This window comes from Parus major, chromosome 6 (genome assembly GCF_001522545.3).
Source record: "Parus major isolate Abel chromosome 6, Parus_major1.1, whole genome shotgun sequence".
Lineage (NCBI taxonomy): Eukaryota > Metazoa > Chordata > Aves > Passeriformes > Paridae > Parus > Parus major.
The window spans coordinates 28,548,598-28,563,432 of NC_031775.1; the positions used below are offsets into that span (position 1 = coordinate 28,548,598).

The 14,835-nt window shown below is 42.1% G+C and overlaps 1 protein-coding gene across 3 annotated transcripts in view; it reads right to left on the minus strand.

The window, feature by feature from the left end:
* Positions 1–8,908: 8,908 nt before the first annotated feature.
* The window catches only part of CACUL1 (CDK2 associated cullin domain 1), a 41,902-nt gene continuing 35,975 nt past the window's right edge, over positions 8,909–14,835 (minus strand). For 2 of the 3 annotated variants that reach the window (XM_033515551.1, XM_033515550.1), the window contains one exon: positions 8,909–12,399. In XM_033515551.1, coding sequence (XP_033371442.1) covers positions 12,270–12,399 — 130 coding nt within the window. In that variant the 3' untranslated portion in view covers positions 8,909–12,269. Of the gene's footprint in view, positions 12,400–12,903; positions 12,948–14,835 lie in introns of all 3 variants that reach the window. The other variant, XM_015633484.3, reaches the window with a different exon arrangement.

Here is a 14,835-nt window from a genome sequence, read left to right on the forward strand (position 1 = left end):
CACTGTGCATTTAAAATGCTCCAGCCTCGGGAGGACAGAATTGAGTTGTTTATTCAGGAGGAAGCATGTCTGGATAACATTGAGTTTGCATTTAATTGGCACTGATGAACAATAAAGTTGCAAACTCCTTTCACCGGTGCATGAATGTGCAGAAAACAACCTGCCACAGAACATTATATAGGAAATATTGTCCTTCGGCATCCTGCAGCCTTCTGCCATGTGAATCACAGCCCATTTAACAATGCCGTGGGTGCTGAGCTGCTCGGGGGAGGGAAAGGCAGCTCTGACCATTACACACCAGCCAGCATCATTAGAGTCAATTACCCTGTTAGCACTGAAACAGAGCTGATACGTGAGCAGGGAGCCTCAATGCTCCTCAAGTGCTGCTTTCAACTGGAGATCAAAAATGGGCACAGGAAAACATCCAGCTGCTTACAGCCAGCGCTCAGCACCCGGCAGCATTGGCTCCCTAATTAGGATTTAATAAGCTGGTAATTGTAATGGCAGTGGTCTCATTAGCCTGATACCTCATTAGTGTGAGCACAGATCAAGTTGAGAAAGCCAGTCAACCTTGCAAGCCTTTCCAAACAACCAGACAAGAGCTGATTAAAGCAAGCGCTGCTTTTGAGGCATTTCCTAATGAAAAGTGAATTCACGGCCAATGGGAAACCAACAGTAATTTGTGTCACTCTTTTAAAGAACATCTTTAGTGAGAGGCATGGGACCAGGAAGTTTGTTAATACTAAATAAATGCCCAAAATAAAAAGGAAGAATTCGTAGTCAGCACTACAAAATAAGGAACACCGAACTGGAACAATGCTTGCCCCAAAGACAGTCCATGGAAATTCCTAATGACTGCTCAGGGTAAAATCTCTAAAGGAGACCAACAGGTTTCTGAATCTCAAAGAACTCCATGGCCCTTGGTTCCTGGCTGTGTTTAGTGAAGCTGTCACTCCAGGTACACACTTGGGCACTGCTCAATAGCAGGTGAAATCACGCTGCGTTTTCGCTGCGGTGCTCAGAGGGTCTTTGATCAAACAAATGTCTGTCTGCTGACTCTCATCTGCCTCTGCTCGTGCAAGATCACAGCTAAAGGTCTAAATCAGTGCATTTATCAATAACAGAAATGCTATGTGTTTTATAAACACCTTTGGTTTCAGGAATTTAGATAAAAACTGCACCATTTCATGAACAAAACTGGAGCACAGATGCCATCTCATGCTGGGTAATCCCCTAGAAACCAATCAATCAAGAACTTCTGAATGCAAATGAAAAAGCCTTTAGGCTCTGTTGCTCTGGTTTTGATTTTTTCCAATCAAGAACATTAAGTTCACTGAGGCCAGGATTTTGCAGCAAGTCATTTTACACCACCTTTTCATCTCAAGAGAGCAACATGTCGTGAGAGTTGGTAAAACGAATTCAAAATAATCGAGTCATTAAAAATAAAATTGAAAATAAATATCCACATTAAAAAAAAAATAGCCACATTAAAAGTGGCTTCCTGAAAATCAAATCTCTAAATTCTCTAAAATGAATTTCTGACCTTAATTTCTAACCATCCAACTAGAAAGTTTTCAAGTTCCTGTGAGTGGTTACCAAGGCAGACACATGGAAAAAAAAATCTTATACAGGAGGGAATTGAAGGATTAACGTTTTGGGGGTTTTTTTGTGAAAAGATGCCTGCAGAACAAATCTTTATATAGGCTGCTGCCTTTCAGACATAAAATACCTTGACCTACCACAGAGATAAAACTCTGCTCTTACCCTTGTGAGTAATTTGGGATGGCAGAGGATGCATTTGCACAGAGGCCTTGGAGCAGCAGCCACCCCATGGGCTGTCCCTGGCATCACTCAGCTGTTACCTCCCTGTTCAGAAGGGTAACCGTGGTCATGGCCACCAAAAATGGAGGAACCCCTCAGGAGCCTGAAAATGAGATTTTTTTAAGCCATTAAGGGGTCTTCTTTACCACTGATATCAGCACTGATACTTCCAAGAGCCACAAGCTGGTGTCCACACAATCCTGCAGGAAGCTGGTTCAGGGAGGGCACACAGCAAAATCCTCTCCCTTGCCTGGTTTTGTGTCTTCCAGCATCAGGAAATGCAGTTTTCCTCTGTGGGGAAACCCCCAATGAGTCCTGATATGTAACTTTATGGCATTATCATAAGAATCCTTTTTGTTCCAGCCACAAGGTTCCCTTCCCTTAAAATGAGATTTCTCCTGGTGTAACTCGATGACCTCCACAAAGCACAGTTATTCACTAACATCAAAATTAATGTTAATGCTAGGGTAATGCAATTTGTGAACAATTCAAAAAAGCATTCAGCACTTACAATTAGGACATAATTACAACTTTGAAAGGAACCCAAATAACTATACCTGCTTTTCCTCACACAAGTTACTGCTCTGACAGTCCCTTGCAAAAAAATCCTTCTGGAATAATCGAGTAGGGAAGTCCTGGTCTTTCTAGTGGTGTTTTCTGTAACACTGTGTTGCTACTGGAACCCACAGTTTTCCCTATATTTACCCAGAGGCCAGGCAGCTCTGTTATCTGGTGGAGAGATCTATCTATCTATCTATCTATCTATCTATCTATCTATCTATCTATCTATCTATCTATCCACTTACAGACTGGACAAGATGGGATGAATTTTACCTCTTCTGCCCAAAGCAATTGGACATTTACCTCAGGTACTCCTCAGCAGCCCCACATTGGCTAGGGGAGGCTGAGGAATGGCTCAAGGAGCACCAGGCAATCTGTGTCTGGCAGACATCACAGGTGTATTTTCTTTAGCTGGTTTGGCACTGCCATCCCTCAAGAGCTGTGAGCAGAGCCATTTCTCAAGGAAAGCCTTTCTACCCTTCCACCACCGAGGCTCAGAAAACACTGCAGGCAAACTGAGTCCACAGCACATCACATTACCGTTTCTTGGGGAAGGAAATTATCTGCAGTGAACTCTCTGAGATCACAGATCTCAGCAGACTAATAAATTGTGTAATTTATTGTCTAACCAGACTCTGTGTGGATCCTTCACATGTCCCAGTTGACACAACATCCCTGTTTGGTTTGGGTATAATCTAAAGAACAGCTGAGTGCTGTTTCCTTCCTGGTGCAAGACTGGATGCAGCCACATGTCTGAGCACTTCCCCGCACAAACATCTCAGCTCAAAACCACAGTGTTTGGTATTTTGCAGGGAAGTCCCTGCCGAGTTCAGCAGGGGCAGAACTTCAGTCTGTGTCTGCACCCCTGGCATCCCTCACCACTGGTTTTTGTCACCTCATTTCACTGTTTTCCTTACAACCACTGCTTTGTTTTGTGGTGACAGTTTTGTTTTATGGTTTAGAGGAACTTAAAGCATATTTTCTTATTAAAACATGGACAAGAGGTTACTCTGAGGTGAAACAAACCCGTGACACGCTGAAGCAATGGCCAGCACTGCCAGCTGACCAGACACACCCATCTTCAGCACATAGATGTCCCCAGAGAGCCCCCCTAGGTGTCTTTCATTGATCAGGCAGATTACTGAAAGTTGGGTGTTTTTATCTCGTCAACTTCCAGGAATTTTCCACCAAGTGGGAATAAGCCTTTCTGACAGCTCTGAGTCAAAGGCAGAAAAAGTGACAGGTTTGTATGACTTGAGAATAAAACCAGAGAGAACACATCTGCAACTTCATACATATTGAAGCAGGCTGCAAAAAAGTGACAGCAAAAGAAAATGATCCAATGTTGGAACCTACAAATCAGGAGAACCTGACTGACAGCAGAGCAACACCTAGAGAATAACAGACTAGAACTGCTGGTAGAAAATTTAAATATATTTAAATTAATTCCCCCATTCCCGAGAAAGCAATTATGTTGATGCTAGAAGTACCTAAGATTTCAATCTGTTTTGAAATATCAAGCTGTCAATATTTTCATCCATTTTGCAAATAACCATTATGGGGAATTAAAATGCAACATTGCTCAAGGATTGCCAGTACATCATCCACACAGGAGAGAGATTAAAGCTGCCTTGACAGCTGCAGCCTCACCCAGCTGCAGCAGCTCACTCCAGAGCAGCACTCCAGCACAGGAGCTCGGAGGGGAAAGGATGCAGACAGCTCTATGATGGTGTAAAGGCTCTCCAGAGCACATTTGGACAGCCAGAAGCACAGATCAGGGTTACTAAACCAGGAGGGATTCAGGTCATGATGTTTCTCCTCAGAAAGAGACAAAGAGACTGTCGAGGTGTGCTGCTGTTCTTCCTTAACTAAGCAGTCCTGTCCTGTCCCAGCCTTTCTCCTCCAAGCATCTGCTCTTAGAGACACTGAGCAGTCCAGACTGTGCCCTGGGCTGGGGGGAACATGAGGATTTGAAGGTGTCCAGCATCACCCAGCCAGCAGACACTGGATAGCTGAAATAGAGACAACATTTGAAAACCACATGAAAAGTTACAAATTTCTGACACAACTCGGGCAACACACTGCAGAAGATAAAAAATACTGAAATTGTGCCTATTGGGGCACACACAAGCTTTGCACAGTCTCAGTTTGTGGTCAAAGATAAGCTCCTCCAAGTGGTGAAGTGCTCCCACCATTCTGCTGAGTTGTCATGACCCAGGACTTTTTTTTGTTAGCCCTTTATGGTTCTGAAAATTCTCAGAGATTAATATTGAGGGCCAAGCCTGTTGTTTGAAATTTATCTAGCCAAGAGAATAATTATTTCTTCTGTATGAATATCCTTCTTTTTAAATTCAGTTTATTAGTCTTAATTTGATTGATGAAAAATCAAATAATGGTTCAATTAAAAGCAGCCAGACATGTTGGGCTTTTTCCTGTGCATATTTAGCCCACAAACAAAGAGAATAATATAATAATTGTCAAAGCATTTGTTTTGCTCAGCAGAAGAAGAATTCATCAGACTAAAGCAATCTTGAACAAAGTCACTCTGAGGATGCAAACCAGCAGAAAGTTAAATTAGCTCCCCTAGGAACTAACTTCAAATGTATGATGTTTTCAGGATGCTTTTAAAAATCAATAGAGCTCTTGAAATACTTTGTATACAACCAACGATTGGCTGCAAAGCAGCTAAATCCGTTTAAGGGTGGTTTTTCCTACCCTGGGAATGGCCAAAAGGAAGCACAAGCACCATTTGGTGGCACAAGGACATCCTGCCCCCCTCAGCTCCCAGCCAGGCTGAGCAATCCTGCTCTCCTTGGAACACTTTTATCAGCACATAGCTCTAAACTTTGGAACACGTGGAAAAATGCCCCCGACCAGCCAGGAGCAGTCACTGCTGCCCTGGCAGGACAATGGTTCTGTAGTTTGCCCAGCCTGGTTCAGCTTTCTCCTCATTTCTTCCCCAAAGGCCGAGTGGTGTTTTCATAGAATCACAGCCTGCTTTGGGTTGGGAGGGACCTGAAAGCTCATCCAGTGCCACCCCTGCCATGGCAGGGACACCTTCCCCTGTCCCAGGTGCTCCCAGCTCTGTCCAACCCAGCCTTGCACACTTCCAGGGATCCAGGGGCAGCCACAGCTTGGCTGGTCACCCTATGCCAGTGCTTTGCTACCCTGAGTAAATAATTTCTTTTTAATATCTAACCTACTCTGTTAAAGCCCTTTTTATCTGCTCACATAAATGCAGAGCAAAGGATAATCTTTTGTTTCTCCATTTATTAGGCAAACCACCTCCCACCCCTGAAGGTTAGCCCTGGGCTACACACACTGTCATTACCCTGTAATTAAAAACCTGTCTGCAGGCCTGAGGACTTGGGGACCACTGCAGCCAGCCCCTGCACAGCTGAACACAGCCCTTCCATGCCCATCCCACCCAGGATTTGGAAGGATTTGCCCAGGAAGGCAGGATTTGGACTGACAAGAGCCCAGAGATGATATAGCTCAGGAGGAGCACGGTGGCTTTGGTAAATGCGCCTCAAAGGTGACTCCTCACATCTGCAGATCACTGACTGTGGCTTATTTTAAAGTAACAATCAGAGAAGCAAATGTGATGATGAGGCACTGAAGTGCCCTGTAGATGAAACAGCAGCAGCTGGGGATGTGAAACCTCAGCCAGACCTGCTGAGGCTGCTCTGCTCACTCTCCTCTGCTCAGTCTGGACCTTCAGGTGCCCAGAGATTCTCTCAGGATGAGCAGCTGTGCTGGCAAGATGACAAGAGGACCTGGCAAGTTATAAGCTTTTCTGTCCAAGTTCAGAGAGTCTGCAGCAGATTTGGAGAAACTCTTTGCTAAATAGAGTAGATGAAATATTATGCTAAAATTTGACTTGTTTCCTTTTACCCAATTCACCAGCAGGGTCAGAGCATGACACCACAAATTTCCACCTGAACTTTTGTCACCTGCGATGTGAGAGTTCAGACCCTTAGGCCTGCCCAGCAATTCCTACAATGCAGGAGCTTTTCCACATGAAGAAATTGCCACAGCAGGGGCTGACTGTGCTGCTAACAGAAAGAGGTCACCACCACATGCCCACAGCACTGGGGTCCAGCTCATTGCTGTGCTCACAATAATCTGACAAGGAGGTGAACAGTGAAATGTGAAGCTCACATGGAATCACCCAGAGAAGTGCAGAATATTGGCTTTGAAGAGCTACAGGACTTCATTTCACTCAGCAAGGGGGTGAGAGCTCCAGACCACATCTGATTGCAGTGACTTACAAAGTGATGCTCTGGGAAAACGTGATCCTAATTCTGCTTTCACAAGAAGGAGCTGCTAAAACCCACAGATGGCATCTTGGCACTCTGAAAGACAGCTCTAAGGGTTAGCTTGATACACAGCAGTTAGTAAGAAAAGACAAATTCAATGCTGGGAATTATTAAAAAATAAATGAAAAAACATAATTATGCCAGAACACAAATGAACTGAAGATGCAGTTTTTCATTCCAGGTCACATTCCCAGAGGGAAAGAGGAAACAGAAGTATGGAAGCAGGATTTCACTTTATGGGTGTCTCTGCCCTGCACACCAGTAACCATGGCATTCTCTGCAGAAGATTGGAGCCACAACTGGAAAGCACATTTCACTTGAATGTGCATTCAGAAGTTGTAACTGAGGGAACAGGATAATGAGATTATTTCCAAAACAAGTAGATAATCACCAGGTATGACGCATCTCTGCATTTTAAGGGAAATGATTATTCTACAGCTTGGATGGAATTCTGCCTCAGAATTCAATTGAATTCCAACAGACATCCAAACTGTGGACCTGAAACAACTGAGGCTGTCCAAGCAAGTGGGAACAGCAGGTGCCTGCTCAATAAAGACTTAGCACAGAAGCAATGAAGAGAAAGAACCAAACAGGCCTGTTTCCCTTCTGCTCTTGCACACGTAGGACTGGTCTGGTTTGCCAAGTTCTGCTTCCAGCTCCTTCCACGAGGTGGGTTCAAATACCAGCAGCCCATGGCCAATAACTGAGACCCCAAACCAGAAATCTGGAAGCACATCCATGTACTGATGTGTGGTACCTGCTGGAGAAATCATTTGTTTCACATTGAGCACACAGGGAATTTGAGTTGGGGATAATCCTTAGTTTTCGAGCCCTGCCCTGTTTCAAACAGGCTGAATGTCACTGTTCAGCCAACCTGCCACAGGAGCAGGCAACTCTGGAGGTAAGAGGTGAGTTTACAGTGACACAGAGCTCTCCCACAGTGACTGTGGAGGCGTTTGGGATGTTTGCTGGCAGTGCAATTCACTCCATGATCACTGGATGTTCCCACAGGACAGCAGTGTCACCCTTACCCCAGGGACCACCTCAGCAGAGCCTGCAGACCCCCACCTATCCCTCCTTGACCAGGAGCTCTCATCCTGGCAATGCACCTCATTCACAGGGCAGCACCTACCAACCATCCTGAGATATTAATTTATGAACTCTTCTCTGTACAAAACCATCCAGTTCGCTGACAGATGGCAAACACTCCCAAACCATGAGTAATAACAAATAAATTACCTGCTGCTCTCAAACAGAATCCAGTGCTGACCCAGGTCATCACAGAAACTGGAGTAGTTTTTCTTAAGGAAGGACTAATTGAAAAACAATACTAATGAGGCAATAAGTGCTATTACTAAATCCATTCTGTTGTCATCATTAGGCGAGTCAACATTGCTGGTCTGTGCTAATTAGGTCAGAGAGCAGAAGCTCAGAAAGAAGAACATTAACCAAGTGTATCTGGAGCATTCCAGAGACAGCCAGAAGGGATTTCTGAGTACTCATTGCCTATGGAATTTTGGAATCCCCTTAACAAGTCAAACCAGTTAGATCAAGATACATTGGTTTAATCCTTTCCCTCACTCTCTCTAGCAAAGCACAAAGTGCTTTGTCAAGGAGTTTTCAGCTAAGGCCAAATCAGCAAGTTTGTCCTGTTCTGCTCATGCAGTAATGCTGATTTTCTCTCCTAATAGACAGGGGACAACTTCCCCTCACAGGTGACTCTGGTCCCCATTCAAAGCCACACTATTTCAGTGCTACAAGGATGAAATTTAGATTTTCCAACCTTTTTCCAGCCTTTTCCTCTTAACAGGCATTAGGGACATAAAAATATCTTGTTAGGCCAGTACCAGACTGACTTGTACTAAATTTACAAAGTAAATTCCCATGGCTTGTAGCTACTGGAATAACACCTAGCAGAGTAAGTCCACACCTGGTTGATGCTTGCCATAATTACCAATACCTGAAGTTTGCAAGCTACCAAAAAGATCCTCGTTTATCCCAGATAAAATCCAGGATGGTTGCAGTCAACTGATCCTACCCCCTGTGAGCTGAACTAGGCGCCCTCTGGATACCTTGTGCATGTCAATGCATCACACGTACAAAAAAACCTCAACAAACCAACCAAAACCCAAACAAATAAATCAAAAAAACCCACAAAGTTCTTTGTTTTTTCTCTTGCTGGAGCTGGGTTGATGACAGGAGTCAAATTCAAGCGGTTGTTTTTTATTCTATAGTTCTACAGAACACTCCTTTCACTAGGGTTGTCACAGTGCACATGAGAAACATTTTTCAGTCACTCAAAACATGCCCTTTGTAGTTCTTGGGGGTTTTGTTTGGTTTTCTTAATTTTCAGAAAGTAAATAATCATGTCAGGGACAAATTAAAAGGGATGAGCCTGGCTGATCATATTTCTGTCAAATTACAGGAGGCAAAACCTTCTTCAATGCATTAATCTGTAAACATTTCCCCAACAACTGCGGGAAGGAGATGCAGCTGAAGAAGAGTTGGGTACTTACTTGGTTAGACCCCCCCACCCCATCATTTGTGCCAAAGACCATCTGAACCATGTATTAACAACTGCCAACCATTAGTCAGCATGCTGAATTTCAATATTTCAACTTCTCAAATAAAGAAATGAAATTAATCTAAAAATATTTTAATGTAGCAAGCTTGGCTATAGAACCAGTGCAACATAAAGAGGACACCCATTGTATAACCAACTTTACTGCTTAACAGAGTAAGCTACAGATGCAACAGATTCACCACAAGTTATTTGGTTAAATTAAATACTGAAGTTAGGATCATGCTGTTGGTAATTGTGGTTTTACAGTACCAATGCTCAAGTTGGCTGAGTTAGTTTGACTGTAAGTAAAATGCAAGTTTACAGAGAAACAAAATAATTTAGTATAGTATCCTGTATTTTGTTCCATGCTCAGTCACAATGATGTCTTCGACAGATAAACAACATTTCAGCATTATGTAAATAATGCCAAAACATACAGGAATTGTAATGCCAAATTTACAACATAATACAGTGCTTAACAAACAGATTCCTCAGGCATGGGGGCCAGTGGTGACAATGCTACACAGGACTAGAAGCACCCAAGCCCTACTCAGTGCATACACAGTGAACCACACTGACAGGAATGCTTTACCTTTTGATGGAATTGTCTCTCTGGGAGTTTGTGTCCCAAACATAATGCAATGGAAAAGGAATGTTAAACCCTTGCCTCAGACATGAAGCACTACATGTTATTTACAAACCTGAACCAGTAAAACCACTTTAAGAACAGAGAAAAACTGTGATCACTTGACAAAGATGACAGAGCTTGGTTACTGTACTGTGTGAACCAGGATGGTAATGAAATTGTAAACAAACTTTAACCAAATTCGGTTAATGCATCTATTCTTAACTCAAGAATATTGCCATTTCAGCAGACAGTGATATTTAAAGCTAAGGACACTATCAGAGGTTTTATTTTTTGTTTAAAGCCAAAACTTTAAAAACTTGGAAGCTGGCAAATTATTTTTGTTCCCTATTAGCCTTCATTAATTCTCCACAGCACATTTCAACAAAATTTTTAAACCCCCTGATTTTATCTAATTCTGCTCCAATTTAAGTAACTGGTAGCAAAGTTGAAGCAGACACTACCAACACCTGAAAATTCCCTCTCAGAGTGGCTTGGTTTACACTGCTGGGGATGAGTTCAGACTGCTGGCATCGCTCTGCATCAAACACAAAACACTGAAGCTTTAGGTCTTAATTTAAAAAGAAACAATTCCTCAAAATTAAACAGGCTTTGCAAAGATGCAAAGAAAGACATAGGGAAATCATATTTGAATCTGTCAATCCCAGCAGTGTCAAATTCATTCTTCCTCCCCTACCTTCCAACCAAACCACATTGCTAAAGTGGCTGATGAGACACTGATGGAATTAAATCCACTGACATAAAGCCTGGATACAAAACAAAAGAAACTTTGTCCCTGCCGCATCTATTTTTTTTTTATTATTTTTTTTCTTGCATTTTGTAATGAACCCATACAAGCATAAAAGGAGTTGTGTTGGTATTTTGTGTTGTTTTTTTAAAACAGGCATAACAGTTGTGCCAATCAAAACTGAACAAACTTCTATTTCACTTCAGAAAGATTTTTCTTTTATATTACCAACCTATTTCTCTTCATAACTAAAGGCGATAAAAAATAAATCCATGGTAATGAAAAAAAACCCAAACCCTGTAATCAAACTGCTTTTTCAAGTATGCTTCTCCCCTCATGAAAGAGCTGGATTAGCCATACTGCTGATTAACCCACACACAATGAGCAGACTCAGCCCCTAGCCCCAGATCCTGTGGCAATGGGCTCAGCTGGATCTCCAGGACACAGGACTGGAGGCAGGAGGCAGATGGGCACAGGCACACTTTATATCACTCCTGAAATCCCTGATTCTGACTCTGTCTACTGTCACACAGCCCCATGGCATCCCCCAGCAGGAGAAATGGCACAGGAGCCCCAGAGTGATGCTGGACAGGTACCGTTGTTCAGCCCAGTGCAAATCTCGTGCTGATGGAGATGCACTTTGCAGAGCTACCAGACTGGAGAGTTTTGCCCATGTTTTTACAGAGCACAACATAAACCACATCCTGGTATTTTGTTCAGTCTGGAATTCTCATCTCCATCTATCACAATTATGGAATCATAGAATCACAGAACAGTCTGAGTTGGAAAGGACAAGGGTCATCCCGTCCAACTCCTGAGGCCAATGAAAAAGTCAGTGAGGGGGATTCTACAAGAGTTGGTCCCTGCATTAAACATGAATACATGGGAAAAATAAATGGGGACAAACTTCTAAATCACTATTAGTGATCATGATAGGTTCAACTTTTCTTCCTTCCTCCTTATTTTCACTTCCCATTAATGCAAGAGAAAAGTGCAACTTTGCAGCATGTTTGTTCACATCAAGTTTTTCCTCAAGAACACATTTTGCAGTAACAAAATATGGTCTATAAAGTCGCAAAGTGCACAAGCTGAAGGCACAGAGTACAAACACATAAGAAAACAGATTTCAAAGTATCAAGTTTAAAAAAAAAAAAGAAGATAAAAGAAAAATCTGGAATTCAAAACTCCCTGACAGAAGATACATTTATATGGGACCAACTCTTGAAAGGTGACAGGTTTTAAACTAACAAACAAATACTGCAAAATAATGAAACTTTATTCTTATTATTTGAGTAGAAGCTCCAGAAAATAACTTGAAGTTTAAAATCTAATACACTGACGTGTTAGCTAGTTTTAAGAATGTCCTTAATAATAAGAAAAGAGTGCAAAAAGGATTCTTCCATTCTAACGCTTTAGGAAGCTGCTGATTTCGGCTGCCCGTTTCCACTTTGAAAGGATTGTTTTTCAAGGTGCATTCCTCACAAAGGTTGCAGAAGAACTTGTTGATAGGCTAGACCAAGGAATTGTGTCTTTCAAAGTCATCTCAACTGTAGCAGCAACTGACATTTTAATATATAAAGAAGAAAGTCCAAAACTCTTCTTTGAGGCATAGTTTGTGTCAGAGCTTGAGTATCAGCAGTTGCCAAAGGAGGCTCCAGATAATACCTGTGCTCCTCCAGTGTCTGTTCTGGCTAGGAACAGAAGCTGATCCAGTATATTCACTATCTGTATCCCCTGGAGCTTGCACAAGCTGATGAGCCATCTGAAATTATAGAAAAAGTTAAGAAATCCTCTTATTAAACTTCCATATGATGTCCCTTGCCACCGTTCCCCCAAAACACAGCAGTGTCTGCAAAACATTCTCCGTGTAAACAGAAGCTGATGCACCACATAAATGTCCATTCAGTCATTTCAGCCTGTAATAAGAGTTCATCATAAAACTGTGTAACATTTTATGGTAGGCAATAAAGTGAGCATACTCAGCTGAAAGCACATGAGGAAACTTGGTGGGAAAAGGGCCATAAAATCATAAAATGAGCAGAAGTTCACAACAGTACCAGAACAGACACCATTCCCCAACAGCTCTACATCTAAGCAGTTTGTATTATTTCTTGGCACAGTAAAGACTACATTGCAGACATCTGCTACATGTGGAGATGCTCCTGAGACCTCCCCACCCAGAGAACCCAGAAGTCCACCAGGACCTGAATGCCCAAGCTGTGAGGGGCTGGAGCCTGCTGGAGGGCAGGGCTGGATCTGTACTTACTGTAAGTTAACTCTTCTCCAGCTCTCTTGCGTGACTGGTCACCTCTGCAGGAAAAGGCAAAGAAAAGTGTTTTCATGATAACCTCAATTAAAGATGTCCCTGCTCCTCTGGAACTCCAAAGGTCCCTACCAACCCAAACCATTTTGTGATCTTCAAAACAACACTGAAATACCTCAGCACAATCAGCAGCTTCTAGAAATTCAGGCAAAAAATACAAACATAGAAATAATACTACTACTGCAGGAACCTCAATTTACCAAAAGTATAAGCTGTATTTCACAGATTTAATTACCTCATCCTTTTGCTACAGACAGTAGGCTTGATCTCATAGGATAATCTTTTACAAAATGAAGATGAGGAAAAATGCTCACATGCAGTTAGAGCACAAAACATGCATTGTTTTCCTCACTTTGAATTCCTCAACCAAACTTTCTAGAACTATGTAAAAAATCTCTGCATCTGTCAGTCTGGAAAGATGCTCCTGAATCTTACAGACTCTAAGTAAATCTGAGCTGACAGCATTTGCTCTTTAAGCAAAAGATTTTAGCACTTAATGGTGTTGATAAGCTGTTGTTCTTCAACTAGAAGCTGATGTGCAATTACTGCTGCTGAATACACCTCACTGTGCTGTGTTCTTCATGGTTATTGCTTTCAATCTTACTAATTCTGTAGGTGGCTGATAATAGTTCTGCTTACAAGTGCATTTCACCAGTTTCACACTGCTTAGAGAACTAAATGTGACGTTTCAAGTACTAACAGTCTATATCCACAAAACCAACTGGTTGGAAAGATGGTTTTCTTTAGTTACCTGAAAATGAGAGACCTGGCTGTGAAGTTCTTTGGCTGGTTCTGTAAGGAGGACAGACTATGAAAGGCTGGGGAGGGACACTGACCATTGCAAGGCAAAGTGCATCTCAATAAGCCAGTTGGTTTTGTGGATATAATCATTAGTACTTGAAATGTAATGTTAAGTTCTCCAAGCAGTGTGAAACTGGTGAAATGCACTTTAAGCAGAACTATTATCAGCCACCTACAGAATTAGTAAGATTGAAAGTTTGACAACACCAAATTGTTCCCTTTTTTGTTTTGTTCTGTACATTACATTCTTTTGTCAGCATAATATGCCTACTCAGTTACAAAGTCTCACACTTTCATTTCTTGAGCCAAATGCATTGCTTTTCTCAGCCCAGGCTCTTATGGTTTTATTTTTATGCTTATCTCTCAAAAAATTCTTTTCCTCAACAGACAGCCTTTACAAGGAAGAGTCTGCACCACATCATTTACATTTGGGTCAACAGCAGAGCTCTGAAGCTAAATAATTTACCAAGCTTTGAAAGATGACCTTTGAGGAAAACCACAGGTCATGAAACCTAGAAATGCACCCAACACTAAACATACCCACATCTAGTGGGTGTTCAAACTACAGGGCCAGACTCTCAGCACTGCACAGGTAACAGGAAAAATGAAGATGTTTTCTCTTTATGAAGAAATGAACCTCTTGAGAGTAGAGCAGTTCCCCAGCCTGATCTTAGCTTGTCAGAGTAGTGCAGAAATGGTGAAAAGTGCTGTGCCTTTGACTGGCAGAAAAAATAGAACAGCACAGAGGAAAAGGCACTGCCCAGAGGCAACAAGTTACAGTATGAACATTTTCTCCTGTGTCTTTTACTGTTTGTTCCTCTTCCTTTTCCCTCTCCTCAATTTAATATTCAGATGGGAAACATCTATTTAAAATAAACACTTTGCTTGTATAAATAGCTTTGAAAGTGGAGTAAGGAGAAAACTGACATTTTCAGAAGCACCACGAGTAAAAGAGAGCTTATAGAAAATAAACAGCCAAAGTAAAGGTTGAAGTTGAACAGGAGCATGATCATGCAGTAGAAGCACAACCAAAACCCAGAGATGCATGAACTGCAAGCACCCTGTTCAAAACAT